Source organism: Hyla sarda, chromosome 6 (assembly GCF_029499605.1).
Source record: "Hyla sarda isolate aHylSar1 chromosome 6, aHylSar1.hap1, whole genome shotgun sequence".
Taxonomy (NCBI): Eukaryota; Metazoa; Chordata; class Amphibia; order Anura; family Hylidae; genus Hyla; species Hyla sarda.
Window position 1 is genome coordinate 217,760,294 of NC_079194.1, and position 15,673 is coordinate 217,775,966.

At 43.5% G+C, this 15,673-nt stretch overlaps 1 protein-coding gene across 3 annotated transcripts in view; it reads left to right on the top strand.

The window, feature by feature from the left end:
- Positions 1 to 15,348, top strand: part of PLA2G15 (phospholipase A2 group XV) — a 118,590-nt gene extending 103,242 nt beyond the window's left edge. For 2 of the 3 annotated variants that reach the window (XM_056526430.1, XM_056526429.1), the window contains 2 exons: positions 12,597 to 12,821; positions 13,490 to 15,348. In XM_056526430.1, coding sequence (XP_056382405.1) covers positions 12,597 to 12,821; positions 13,490 to 14,001 — 737 coding nt within the window. In that variant the 3' untranslated portion in view covers positions 14,002 to 15,348. The remainder of the gene's footprint in view (positions 1 to 12,596; positions 12,822 to 13,489) is intronic. The other variant, XM_056526427.1, reaches the window with a different exon arrangement.
- Positions 15,349 to 15,673: the final 325 nt, after the last annotated feature.

Here is a 15,673-nt window from a genome sequence, read left to right on the forward strand (position 1 = left end):
CTGCCCAATATCACTTCTATCTTCCGGAACCAGCACTTGCCGATCCACATTGGCGAGGCACTAAGAAAAAAAAGGATCTGTGGGAGGACCACCATTTTTACTATCGCCATCCTTTCTGACATAGAGAGGCATTTTAATCCATACTTCTACTCTCTTCGCTAGACTATTTAATAGGGGGCGTATGTTGTTAATCACAAACCTATCATTTGTGGCTGCTATTTTTACTCCTAGATAGGGGAAACATTCGGGTTTTTTTTAGCACTGATAGTCTTCCCACCATCTCCCCCATATCTTCATCCAGGGGGAGCATGGTAGATTTACTCCAGTTTATCTCCAACCCAGATAAAGGGGCAAATACCTCGAACAGCTTAATGATACGATGTATTTTTTCTTGTGGATTAGTTACAAAAAGGAGGATATCATCTGCAAATAAGATCTTATTCATTTCTCCATTTACTCCAAATCACTCATAGACATTATTATCTCTTATCCAAGCCGCTAGGGGTTCAATATAAATTACAAATAAAGAGGGTGAGAGGGGGCAGCCCTGCCTTGTTCCTCTACTTAGTTTGAATGGGTAGGAGGGAATTCCATCTACCACCACACTCTCCTCCGGATTAGTATACAATTAACTGAATATAACTCAAGAATCTCGGGGCCCACCCCCACCCTCTTCAAAACTTCCCAGAGGTATCCCCACTCAACCCTGTCAAAAGCTTTAGTAACGTCCAATGACAGGATGGAGCAGGGGCCCCGGGATCCACTCTGGATTGCCTCATACACCTGGTGGATATTGTCATGGGCCGTTCTTCCTGACCTGAATCCTCCCTGGTCATTCCCCACCACTACCTCCACCACTTTATCTAATCTCCTTGCCAATGCTTTCGCTATTATCTTTATATCCGTATTAAGCAAGGAGATAGGGCGATATGAGCCCAAATCCAAAGGATCTTTATCTTTTTTCTTAATGAGTCTAATATTAGCCTCACACATTGATTTAGGGAGAACCCCCCCCCCCCCTCCAGGATTCATTAATGATACCCAGCAGTTTTGGAAGTAGCAAGGTTGAATATATCCTATATATCTGAAATGGAATGCCATCGGACCCGTGGGATGTATTCCCTTGAATTGATGCCAATGCTTCCTCCAGCTCCTGGAGGGAGATTGGGTCATCCAAGGAATCCCTGACATCCTCTGTCAGACTTGGAATATTAATTCCCCTCAAAAATTCCACTACGTCAGCCCTATTAATATTACTACTTATATAGAGATTGGAGAAAAAAAGAGCTAACCATTTGGGCTATTTCTTCTTTCTGTGGTTATGCTGCCATCCTCCCTCCTCAGAGCCATAATACCACATTCCTCACCTTGGTTTTTAAGTAATCTTGACAATGTCTTATTTGGTTTCCCTTTTTCAAAAAAGTTAAATTGCCCACTAAAAAATAGTTTTTGTGCCTTTTTAAGTAGATATTCTTTATGTTCCTCTTGAGCTGCCTTCAATTCTAACAGCCGTTCACCCCCACTGTCCTCATCTATCCCTGCTTCTAATGTTGCCACTTTACTATTCAATGTTGATTCTTCCTGTGAAAATTCCTTTTTCTTTTTATTAATTTGCCCTATGTATAGGCCCCTCAAATATGCCTTCATGGTATCCCATACTACCTGAGGGTTTGCTGACTTATAATTAATCTCCCAGAATGCCTCTATTTCCTGTCTAAACCAGTCCCTGGTCTCCCACTAATTCTATCCAGTGAGGGTTGAGCCGAAAGCCCAGCCTTTTCCCACCCATTGCCTTACCTCCAATTTCCACCACCAGTGGGCAGTGGTCCGATAGGGTTTTAGCTCTATACTGCACCCTACTGGTCCAGATCATCGCATTCTTATCACAAAGACATAGGTCAATTCGGGAAGCAGTGTTATATGAGGTACTAAAGCATGAGTACTGTCTTACTCCTGGGTTTAATTTCCGCCACCCATCAACCCAATTCATCTCTCCACAGTACCTCGCCAATGCTGTTTCACTCCCCCCTACATTCCTACCTAATTTGTATCTGTCCATACTAGGGTCCATTACATTATTCAAGTCTCCAACTATCCATAATGCCGCGTGTGTCTTACTTTCGCTATAACTCACGAGGTCCCTCAGAACATCCACTCTAAAAGGTGGAGGAATATAAACAAAGGCCAAGATAATGGCCCTATTTTCCCATATCCCATAAAGAAATACGTATCGACCATACTTGTCTACCATTGCATTTTTAGTTTCGAATGGTACCTTCCTATGGACATATACTGATACTCCCACGGAGTAAGAAGAGAGTCTGGAATGATATTCTTCTTTGGCCCACTTCCTTGGTAGTATCTGTTCATCTCTTGACCTATGGGTCTCGACTAAACATATGATCGCAGGAAGGCACCTCCGAATATATTCAAAGATTGCACACTTTTTAATTCTATCCGACATGCCCCGCACGTTCCAGACTAACAATTTAAGCATAGACATATTAACCTAAAAAAAAAAAAAAAACACCACCTCTTTCCATCTTCCCGTGCCAATCCCTCCCCCCCCCCCCCCCGCTCCCCATAATGCACTGTACTTCTACTATGCATTCCTATCCTAGTGACACCCCAAGGTCCCCCCCCCCCCGAGGCATAGATTTAATACTCAACTATTACTTCCAACCGCTAATGCCACAATAGTATCTTATACTACATGCCTTCTTTATCCATCCAATCTGAGACTTCCTGTGGGGTTCCAAATATTGTTACCTTTCCCTTATGTTCTACCCGGAGTCTCGTTGGAAACAAAAGAGAGAAAGGCACCCCGCGTTCTTTAGCCGCCTTTTTATCTCCCGAAAGGATGCCCTTTTCCTCTGGGTCTCCCAGGAGAAATCCGGATATACAAAAATATTCTGCCCATTGTACTGTAGGTCCCTCACCTCTCTTGCCCTCCTAAGGATAGTGTCCCTATCCTGGGAGGTATATAACTTAATTAGGATTGTCCTAGAGGGGCCCCCCGGAGGAGGTATCCGCCTTGGTACCCGATGAGCTCGTTCAATCCCGAACATTGGGGTAAAATGCCCTTCACCTATCACATCCTTCAGCCATCTACTGAGAAACTGTATAGCAGAGTCCCCCCTCCGCCCCTTCAGGAAACCCCACCATCCTTATATTACAACGTCTTGATCTATCTTCAAGGTCAGTGAGCTTATCTTTGACGGATATCTTCTCCTTTTTTAAATCATTAACCTCCTCCTCCAAAACCTTAATCCTATTTTCTGTTTTAGGGGCTTCTTCCTCCAGTCTGGAAATCCTATCTCTCATTTTAGTCATATCGTGTCTTATCAGAGATACCTCAGTAGATACCACACCCAGTTGTTTATTTATCTCCTCAATTGCACAATTAGATTTTTTTACCCCTCCCAAGATCTCCTCCAACATCTGAGTTCCCATAGGGGACACAGACTGCCTATCCTCTGTTTCTTCCACCTCCAAAACCGAATACCTAGAGCCTGTTTTACTAGGGGATAGATCCTTCTGGGTTCTAGTTTTAATACCCACAGCTGGGGATTTCCATATTTTATCCAGTTTACCCATAGCCCCCTTATCTTTTTGTGGCGAGCTGCCCCCTGATCTTCTGGGGTTCACCTTTAGGGGCCATTTCTCACGCTTTATCTCTTCACTTTATATTTGTGAGGTGTACGTATCACCACCAGGGTGTCACCTATTATCTTAGCGACTTTATGCACCATAGGCCCCTCCCCCCCCCCCCCCCCCGAAATTTACATCCAATTATTTACAACATACAAAGGTGAGGATTCGCGGTCCCGCACGGCTCTGGGATGCGCTTTGAACAGAGGGTATCATAGCCTGATCTAGCAGTATCCACCACCAAATATAGCATACTAATATGCAACTAAAGAACCGTTAGCGTGTTCACGCTCCCCCCAGAGTCACTGATCTTATTGGGTCCAGGGAGAGGGTCCAATTCCATGGAAGAGGGGGTCTGCTAAGGCCAAGTTGTTCGATTTAGTCCGTGAGTCCAGGTTTCTCCAAGTCGCTAGGAGGAGTGACCAGGCGGGGAGTCTGGCGTCCAGTATTGTCTATTCCACATGGGACCGGTGCAGGGGGTTGCTGCCGTTCAAAATATTGCCGAGGTATTAATAACTGGTTTCACCGGCTTCAAAAGCTGTTAAGATAATTATCACATGTAGCATCAGATCATTTTCTCAATTCCTCTCTCCTTTCCACAAGAAAGGGTCTGGTCCGGCCTAATCAAGTCCCAGCAAGGAGTAGCGGGGCTCCACACGTACCCCTCACCACCTCCACGCCGCTATACCACGCCGTGAGGCAGGTGCCACCATATATGGGCTTCCGGAACAAGCCCGAAACTCCTCTCAGTGACTGGCCGCAAAGTCCACACCTCCCTCTCTCTCACCTCCTCTCCGGCGTCTCCTTCCGCAACACACGAGTGAAGAAAAGACATCCGCCCCTCCGCCTCCCGTCCGACGACGGGTCGCGCCACCACCATCTCACTCCTCCCGCGGCCAAATCCAGCGCCCCCAACTCTCACAGAGCGTCTGGGCAGGCAAGCACCGCTGGCGGCGTTCCTCTGTGAGTATCCCGGCATCCTGGGGTCAGCATCAGCTCCACGTCCGTCCCGAGGGTTCAGGGGGCGGGGCCGGAGCCCCGGAGCGCGCGGCCCTTGCTCATGCCGCCGTCACTTCCTCCTGACACTGTCCTAAAAGTGCAGAGTGTTTAAATGACAGCTGCAGGGTCTGGGATAGCATTACCCCTGTGGGAGACTCTATCCCGGACCCTGCGGCTGTCATTTAAACTAACATCCCACTGTAACCATTTAAACTCACAAAAAAAAGCACAAAAAAAATCTGAATTATTTTTTTTTTTTTCATAGTTGAGTTTTTCTTAGCGTATATGGCAAATGTAGTCCCTAAACTGAATGTAAACCTAGCCTAACACTGATATATGCTCTGCCTTCCCCAGTCGTCATGAGTAGATGACCTCTCTAAAACACAAAGATGGAACGTGTTCTAGTACTATAGTAACACATGGCACATAGAATCAGAGGGCCACGTGTTAGTGGTTTAACATCATCCAGCTAGTCAGTGAGGTTACAGACTGGGGTAACTTATGGGCTTCTATGAGTATCTGCTAGGTCCTCTCTACATGTGTGGGGAAGTGGACCCCAAATGCATGCTTTCACTAAGGTTCAGCTTGGGTAAATATTATGCAGTTTAACCCCACCAGGACCAAGGGCGTATGGGTACGCCCTCACATCCTGGGACTTAAGGACCAAGAGCGTACCTGTATGCCCCCGGCAGTTCCTTTCACCATCTGGTTACCGGCTGAAATCGTTCAGCAGGCATCCCGTAACAAAGCCGCCTGCCCTCCCCCCGCTCCTGCCACATACATAGAGCAGGGACAGCGAAGTTAAAGGGACAGGTAGCTGTAAAGTAAAAAATATAAATTAAATAAAAAAAAAAGTTTTGTTGCTGGTCAGGTATAAGGATAAGAGGGATGTCCTTATGCTGACCCCAATTCATGGTAACGGCAGCTCACCTGTCCCTGTGCGAGGTACAACAACAACGGTCCTCAAGCCTGATTGCATTCTGGACTACAATCAGTATATGGGGGGATGGGGGAGTTTATCGCTCTCTGATGGTAAAAAAAAAGTTGTGGTCTACATGGTCCAGGTTGCCATGTACAACTCTTTTGTACTGTCCCAGTACGCTAGCAATAATGTTCAGTTCCAGAAGGAAGTCCTAAAGGCCCTGATCTTTGGCAACCGGGAAAGAGCAGGCCAGACTTCCCAATGAACTGAAGTTATAGGTGTCAGGATCCCAGGCCAACACTTTCCAGGTGAAGTCCCCCACACTGGAAAGAAGGGACGATCCCAGAAAAAAATGCAGGGTGTCACAAGATGGGGATATGGAAGGACTCCACCACTCAGTGTAACACTTGTCCTTATCATCCAGGCCTCTGCATTAAGGATTGCTTCAGGAAGTATCGCACTTCCATGGAGTACAACATTATTTTTTTGTCCTTTTCCCTTTTCATTTTAATTTCCCATAATTTGACCCCAATGTACCAAGTCCAGAGTACATTCCAAATTGTAACCCCATAAACCACAAATTTGCCCAAAAAACACTTTCGTTCCCCCCCCCCCCCCCCCCCCCCCCCAAAAAAAAAAAAAAAAAACCCTGATAAGACCTCTTAGGGTATTTTTCCCAAAAATGCATATATTCAGCGGAGTCCCTATCATCGGGGACTTTTTATGTTGCCTCAAATGCGCAGCACTCTTTCTCCACCTGAGCGGGGTGCGCATTTGAGGTTAGGGACGGCCACACACATCACATTCCCAGCCATTTTTTGGAATTCTGACCACTGTCTCTTTATGCATTAATAACTCTAAGACGCTTTTACCGATTATTCTGATTGACTGTTTGCTTTTTCGTGACACATTTTACTTTATTTTAGTGGTACATTTCGTCGTTACTTGCATCCTTTCTTGGTGAAAAATCCCCAAATTTTATGAAAATTTTGAAAATGTAGCATTTTTCTAACTTTGCAACTCTCTGTGAATCAATATAAAAAATTTTTGGGAATATCCATTTTCCTTACAAGCAAATACAATATGTCTACTTTATGTTGGCATCATAAAATGGACATATTTTTACTTTTGAAAACATTAGAGGGCTTCAAAGTAGAGCAGCAATTTTCAAAATTTTCATGAAATTGCAAAATCTGAAGGGACAGATGTTACAGAACTACAACTTCCAGCATGCCTGGGCAGTCTAGGCATTCTGAGAGTTGTAGTTTTGCAACATCTGGAGGGCTACCGTTTGGGCACCACTGTAATAGTGGTCTCCAAACTGTGACCCTCCAGATGTTGCAAAACAACTCCCACCATGCTCAGACAGCCTTTGGCTGTCTGGGCATGCTGGGAGTTGCAGTTTGGCAACCACTAGGAAGGCAGCAGTAAAGATCGCTTTACTGCCACCTTCCTCGGTGCTCCGCGCTGTCTCCTCCCTACCTGCACCACTGATGCCACCGCTGATCGCCGGTCCCTACCGCAACTTCTCCACAGGTACCCGTTCTGCCCGACATCCAGGGGTGGGCAGTGCGGGGGGTTTCCATGGTAACCCCCTGTCTTCAACTGCCATTGGTCAGTACTCATTGCTGACTAATGGCAGGGGATAGGAGGAGGTGGCACCACTGCAACCTCGCTCCTATCCCTTAGGATGATCGAGGCTCTCACTGACCGCTCCGATCATCCCTATTTTCTGGGCGATCAGGTCGCCAGAGACCCGATCAGCCCAGGAATGGCGACAAATCGCAGGCCTGAATTGATCTGGGATTTGCCGCGATCGCCGACATAGGGGGTCGATATGCCGGGATGCCTGCTGAACGATATCAGCAGGCATCCCGGTCCCTGCCCGGCGAGCGGCAGGGACCGGAATTCCCACAGCGTATCCATACGCCCTACATCCTTAAGGACTCGGTATGCATACGCCCTGCATTCTGAATAGGTTAACTCCTTGGGGACGGAGGACTTATCCATACGCCCTCTGCATTTCCGCATGACTGCTGATATCTATCAGCAGGCATCCCGTGGCAATGACCCCACCCCCCCCCATGTCAGCAATCGCGGGAAATCGTTGGTCAATTCAGACCAGCGATTTGCCAGCGATCCGGGCTAATCGGGCCACTGGTGACTCGATCGCCCGGAAAATAAGAATGATCGGAGCTGTCAGAGACAGCTCCGACCATCCTAAAGGATAGGAGCGAGGTGGCAGTGTTGCCACCCCCCTCCTATCCCCTGCCATTGGTCAGTCAGGCTGACCACCAATGGCAAGAGGGGGGCGGGGGGGTTAGAGTTAATTTCCCCCGCTATTGCCACCGATCGAAATCGGGGCAGGGGGGGGGGGGGGGGGGGAACATGGCCTGACTTACCCGGACGGCGGAGTCGGCAGCCCGGAGCGGCGGCGGCAGGAGGAGCGGCGGTCGGAAAGTGCGGCTGAGAAGGCTGCAGTGAAAATCGGTGTAAGGGATCTTCTCTGTGGCCTTCTAAAAGCTGCAAAACTACAGCTCCCGGCATGCCCACACAGCCAAAGGCTGTCTGGGCATGCTGGGAGTTGTAGTTTTGCTAAATCTGGAGAGTCACAGTTTGGAGACGACTGTGTAGTGGTCTCTAAACTGTGGTCCTCCAGATGTTGCAAAACTGCAACTTTCAGCATGCACAGACTTTCTGGGCATGCTGGGAGTTGTAGTTTTGCAACATCTGAAATGGCACAGTTTGGAGACCACTATACGGTGGTCTCTAAACTGTAGCCCTCCAGATGTTGCAAAACTACAATTCCCAGCATGGCCAGACAGTCAGGGATGCTGGGCATGTAGTTCTGCAATATCTGGCCCTTCAAATGTTGCAGAACTACAACTCCCAAGCATGCCTGGACAGTCTGGGCATGCTTGGAGTTGTTGTTTTGCAACAGCTGTAGGCACTCTGGTTGGGAAACACTGAGCTAGAGTCTGTTTCCTAACTCAGTGATTCCAACCCATGTGCCTCCAATACCCCATATATGTAAGTAAAGGGCTCTGCGGGTGAACTACAATGCTCAGAAGAGAAGGAGCGCTATTGGGTTTTTTGTGAGAGATAAATAAGCTGGAATCGAAGGCTATGTGTGTTTACAACCCCCTCCCCATGTGACCCCATTTTGGAAACCACACCCCTCACGGAATGTAACAAGGGGTACAGTGAGCATTTACGCCCCACAGGTGTCTGACAGATTTTTTTGAACAGTCATCATTAAAAATGAAGAAATGATTTTTTCATTTGCACAGCCCACTGTTCCAAAGATCTGTCAAATGCCAGTGGGGTATAGATGCTCACTGCACCCCTTAAGTTTTTTTCTTTTTACTGTTCTGGCATCATGGGGGCTTCCTAAATGCGACATGCCCCCAAAAACCATTTCAGCAAAATTCGCTCTCCAAAAGCCCAATGTTGCTCCTTCCCTTCTGAGCCCTCTAGTGCACTCACAGAGCTCTTTACATACACATATGAGGTATTTCCTTACTCGAGAGAAATGGGGTTACAAATTTTGTGGGGCATTTTCTCCTATTACGCCTTGTGAAAATGAAAAGCTTTGGGTAACACCAGCATTTCAGTGTTAATCTAATTTTTCATTTTCACGTCCCACTTTAACGGAAGTTCGTCAATCACCTGTGGGTTGTTAAGGCTCACTGTACCCCTTGTTACGTGCCCTGAGGGGTGTAGTTTCCAAAATAGTATGCCATGTGGGAATTTTGTGCTGTTCTGGCACCATAGGGGGCTTCCAAAATGCGACATGCCCCCCAAAAACCATTTCAGCAAAATTTGCTTTCCTAATGCCAAATGTGACTCCTTCTCTTCTGAGCGTTGTAGTTTGCCCGCAGAGCATTTTACGCCCTAACATGGGGTATTTCCATACTCAGAAGAGATGGGGTTACAAATTTTGGGGGGCATTTTCTCCCATTACCCTTTGTAAAAAATGATAAAATTGGGGGGGGGGGGGGGGAAACTGCACTTTAAATGAAAAACTAAAAAAAAAATTTCACTACACATCCGACTTTAACGAAAAGTCGTCAAACACCTGTGGGGTGTTAAGGCTCACAGGACCCCTTGTTACGTGCCTTGAGGGGTGTAGTTTCCAAAATAGTATGCCATGTGGGTGTTTTGGGGGGGCTTTTTCTCCTATTACCCCTTGTAAAAATTCGTAAACTGGGTCTACAAGAACATGCGAGTGTAAAAAAAAAAAAAAAAAAAAAATTATTTTGGTTAACAAACTTTCTGAAAGTAATTTTGAATACTTTGAGGGGTGCAGTTTTTATGATGGGGTATTTCTAATATGAAGGCCCTTCAAATCCACTTCAAAACTCAACTGGTCCCTGAAAAATTCCGATTTAGAAAATTTAGTGAAAAATTGAAAAATTGCTGCTGAACTTTGAAGCCCTCTGAGGTCTTCCAAAAGTAAAAACTCATCAATTTTATGATGCAAACATAAAGTAGACATATTGTATATGTGAATCAATATATCATTTATTTGGAATGTCTGTTTTCCTTACAAGCAGAGAGCTTCAAAGTTAGAAAAATGCTAAATTTTCTAACTTTTCATCAAATTTTGGAAATTTTCACCAAGAAATGATGCAAGTATCGACAAAAATTTACCACTAACATGAAGTAGAATATGTCACGAAAAAACACTCTGAATCAGAATGAAAAGTAAAAGCATCCCGTGTGACGTCATGCTCCGTCCCTCAATGCAAGCCTATGGGAGGGGGCGTGATAGCTGTCTCGTCCCCTCCCGTAGGCTTGCATTGAGGGGCGGAGCGTGACATCACACGGGGGCAGAGGTGTGACGCCACACGCCACCGGCCGTGTGGTTGCCGGTAATCGGACACGCTCCGGGGACTGATTACAAACGGGGTGCCGCGTGCAAGATCACGGGGGTCCCCAGCGGCAGGACTCCCGCAATCAGGCATCTAATCCCCTATCCTTTGGATAGGGCATAAGATGTGTAAGCACCAGAGTACCCCTTTAAAGTGACAGTGGTCAGAATTGCAAAAAAATGCTCCCGTCCCTAGGGTTATAATGCTCCATCCCCAAGGAGTTAAAGGGGCATGCCGGTTGAAGACTTTTATTTTTATTTTTTTATATAAATCAACTGGTGCCATAAAATTAAACAGATTTGTAAATTACTTCTATTAAAAAATCTTAATCCTTCCAGTACTTATTAGCTGCTGAATACTACAGAGGAAATTCTTTTATTTTTGGAACACAGTTCTCTCTGCTGACATCACGACCACAGTGCTCTCTGCTGACATCTCTGTCCATTTTAGGAACTAACCAGAGCAGCATATGTTTGCTATGGGGATTTTCTCCTCCTCTGGACAGAGATAATTCTTAAAATGGACAGAGATGTCAGCAGAGAGCACTGTGTTCCTAAAAGAAAAAAGAATTTCCTCTTTAGTATACAGCAGCTAATAAGTACTGGAAGGATTAAGATTTTGTAATAGAAGTAATTTACAAATTTGTTGAACTTTCTGGCACCAGTTAATTTAAAAAAATTATAAAATAAAAAATTTCCACCGGAGTACCTCTTTTAATCATTAATTTGGTGTGGCATGGCTATTTGTAGTATGAGCAGAAAATATCAGATCTAGAAAAAATGCTAAATTTTTTTAATTTTTTTTACATTAGTGGTAAATTTTGAATGATATGTATTTTTTTATTTTTTTTTTGTGAAGTACAATGTCACGAAAAAACTCTCAGAATTTTTTTTAATAAGTGAAAGCGTTCCAAAGTTATTACCAAATAAGTGGAGGCATGTCAGATTTTGGAAATTTGCCTTGGTCATTAAGGTCAAAACAGGCTATTGAGTAAAGGGGTTAAGATGCCATGACCCATTGTGGTGTATGAAATATATTTGTACCCCCTGTCTGCCTCTAAATACTGTATAGCATCACTGTATTTGTGTATTGTACACTCACTACTGTGTCAGCTGCTTACAACCGCACTTGCTGGAAAGATTGTTATATCCACTGTGGTAATGTACATTGATTTATAACAGTGTAAAACTGATCATCTGATCTTGGCTTAGCACCTTATATTGGAATTGTATTGTTTTTAAAGTTATCTACAATAAAAGCTAATATTTTACAGCAACGTGTGGATAGTGGAAACTTGTTGTCCCCATTATGATTTGTCTTTGGAAGTGTCCTTGTAACCTAGCACTATGCCCAATATTAATGAAGGGCTGGAACGGCTTTGCAGCATGGAACTGTGTACCACTCAGTCACAGTGTATGAGCACATAGAAAGCCAAAATCCTCAAATAGCTGACAAAGCAGATGGGAAACACTTAACAAACATAATGGGAGTAAATCCCAACACCCCTACCCCTGGCAGTTATAAATTCATATAAAAAGTAAAAGGATTCCTTTTGAGATAATTAGGAGAACTGCCTGTGAGCAACACCTTTTTGTGTACCAGTCTGCGCATTGAAAGCAGTTGTGGAGTGCCAACCTTGTCAACAGAGGGAGATGACTATTATGAACCATCCAGGCGGTGAAAAATATTTCTCTTTGTGAGTTTTAACATTTACAATGGTTTTAGGCTAGGTTTCCTCATGTATTTTGCAAAAATGCCCAAACTGCTGCACAGCATTTTGTGCCAAAAATGCCGCAGCCAGATATTAGCTGCAAGTCCATATTGAATTGCAAAACTTAACCCCCTCCCTCCCTCAGCACTCCAGACTGCATTTCCTGATTTTGGACTTCTGCCAGGCTAGCAGGAGTCCAAAGTATGTGCAAGAGATGGGGGGATGGGAAATGTGCTCTGGACAAGTAGGGAGACACCTAGTGGCAGCTTTTTTTAAACGCTAATAGACCATAGAAAACTGTTAAAAAAAAAAAAAAAAAACTAAAAAAAGGAAATTAGAAAGATTTTTTTATTTACCATTAACAAAAACTAGTTTTAATGAAAGTGCCCATTATTTAAATGTCAACAGTTTTTTTTTATTTATTTATTTTTTTTTCCAGATGAGAACACAGAATACTTTGAAGCCCTACAGAAGCTCATAGAAACTATGTATGAGGACTATAAGAGCCCAGTAGTGCTCATTGCTCACAGTATGGGCAATCTGTACACCCTTTATTTCCTCAACCACCAGAAGCAGGCCTGGAAGGACAAGTATATCCACTCTTTTGTGGCTCTTGGTGCTCCTTGGGGAGGAGTGGCCAAAACTATGAGAGTTCTTGCTTCAGGTGAGTACAAAAAGTATTTAAAAAAAAAAAATGTAGAATCTCATCTTAGGGGTAAACTTTTCATGCGAGACTGTAAAGGTAAATTTATTTTGTGTCTTAACATGATACTTATATTAGCTGTTTATTTATTTCCCCCAACAACAACCAAAATGTGGCATCAAACTTTAACATTGCATGTGACCTGTCTTTCAGTAACCCTTTTCGTGTGCATGGGATGTGGATGGTCATTGCATTTTAAGTGCATCTCTGTTCCTTACAGCTGTGTTTTCCAAATAGTGTGTGTCCAGCCGTTGCAAAACTACAACTCCCAGCATGCTGGGAGTTGTAATTTTGCAACAGCTGGAGGCACATTTTTTGGGAAACACTGCCTTACAGAAAGCCTGCAGAAAGATTGTACTTTAATACAATGGTTAATATGCTTTTCAGCTATATGCGAGCAGTACAATACCTATAGGGCAGTTGTGAGTGTTAGTTGTGTCTTGTGCTGCTTACCTTTTTTTTATCAGCATGTAGAGGAAAGGATCTGAATGTTAAAGTGTCAACAGCCCCTGTACTCTCTGATGGTATCTAGATACCAAAATTGATTTGCTGGCAGAATGATAAAGTTGTGTAATAGCAAACAAAATTTAGTTTATGACTTTAATTTTATTAATTTATTTTACTTTCAGGAGACAATAACAGAATTCCAGTGATCAGCACCTTGCGGATACGTGACCAGCAACGCTCGGCTGTTTCCACTAGTTGGCTACTACCCTATAATAACACGTGGTCAGCTGATAAGGTTTTTGTAACTACACCCAGCACTAACTACACACTGAAGGACTACCAAATTTTTTTTAGAGACATTGGCTTTAAGGAGGGTTGGATCATGAGGAAAGAAACTGAAAATCTTATATCCTCACTTACTCCACCTGGCGTTACAGTACATTGCCTATATGGAACTGAGGTTGACACTCCTGAATCATTTCATTATGATTCTTTCCCAGACAAGGACCCAACCATTATTTATGGGCCTGGAGATGGAACAGTGAACATAGAAAGTGCCTTAAAATGTCGTAAGTGGGTTGGTCTTCAGAAACAGACAGTATCTCTGGTAGATCTGCCAGGTAATGAACACATTGCCATGTTGTCAAATGTTACCACTATATCCTACATCAAGAAGGTCCTTCTAGGTGTATAGCTTGCAACTATGATGTTAGTATTAGTTGCCTTCTGTGCACTCTTATTTCTGTAGTTGTTAAGCATATGATTTGCTACACAAGAGCAGATAAACTTTGCTGTTAAAATGTCAGACATGGCGAGAGAGAGTTTGTGCTGTACTAGACCTTTCTTCTTTGAGAGACCTGTAGGCTGTTTACTTCTAGAGATCGTGCATTGCTGGAAGACCGTTTAAAGCAAAACTGTCTTTAGTGTTAACTGCACTAACCTGTTAAGTGTGTGGAGCTTGTGACACTGTTGTCCCGATTTCCGGAGCTGACTTGGGGCACGGGCAGAGATTTCACCGCTGCGGTTTCCCCAGGTCTGCTTGCAGCGGGGACCAACAGCAATGACATCAAAGCTCCACTCATGCCCCAAGCCCACTCCGGAACAGAAGATAGTGGGACAATGGGGCCATGGAACTGGATCAGGTAAGTATGGTTGTCATCAGTGTCACCTGCACTTCGCACCTGTACCAACAGGATAGTGTGTGTAACACTGATACGTTTTCCTTTTTAGGAGGTTAATACAATTACACATTCTTTAAACATTGTGTATTACTCAGGCTTTATTTGTACTTTATCCAGTTCTGCAACTGTAAAAACCCACTTTCTTGTAAAAATATTTGAACAAAATGTCACACTTCAATTATTGAATTACTAAAATTTTTTGATGTGTTTGAGAATACGTACATTGTACACCATTACATTTTAAAAAATGATGTAATTAAACATAAAAAAAAAAAAATTATATAGTGCTTGCATAGTCTTTAGACTGATCTCTCAAATAGGATTCTGATCACAGTGCACAGATAGCATACAGCACAGATGTTTACTTGTATAGGAACAAATGAAGTGTTTAAAGAAATGTTGGATCTCTGACATTGTACCTCAATTATATTATTGTTTAAATATGTAAACTGAGACTATATCTAATATTTGGGATTATTTCACATGGATGGTATTCTGCCCTCTATATTGTACTGTGTTGTACTTTTTGCCTTAATGTTTTAAGGATGCTCAAGCACACATACCAGATATGCCATTCTCCATTTGGTGCAGATTGTGGTAAAATGGTGAAGGTGTATTCAGCAGTGTCTGCTTTCAGAAGAAATCGGATCATATGTCAAGCTGAAACTGCCAAATTTATATATACACGTGTGATATGTTTTCCTACTTAGTCTGTGAAATTTTTTGTCTTTAACTTTTAAATGTTTGCCTTTTGTGCCTCTATTGTAATAAATATGTTTAAAGTAATTTATATATATTTTTTGGTTACTACAAATTACAGAATCAATTAAATATAGGTGGTCCATTTGAGTGCACTGGTCAGATTTATCTATCAAGTCTGCATTAAATAGGAAATTTAACTTTTTTTAGGCTATGTTCACACAGTATTGTGTATCTGTTAAGTGTTTTGGACCCGTGTGTAAACATCCTTAGACTGGCTTCTAGGCCTTAAATGTGGCAAAGGCTAATTCATATTTTATTTTAAGTGTATAGAACAATGCAAAGAACATCAGTTAAAGGGGTACACAGATAGCAAAAATTATTTAATATTTTGTCTTTCATGGCCAGACAAGCTTTATTGTAATATACACTTAGTACCTGTACTGAGCTGTTTCCCTGTTTGGAATATGCTGTGACAGGCAGGAA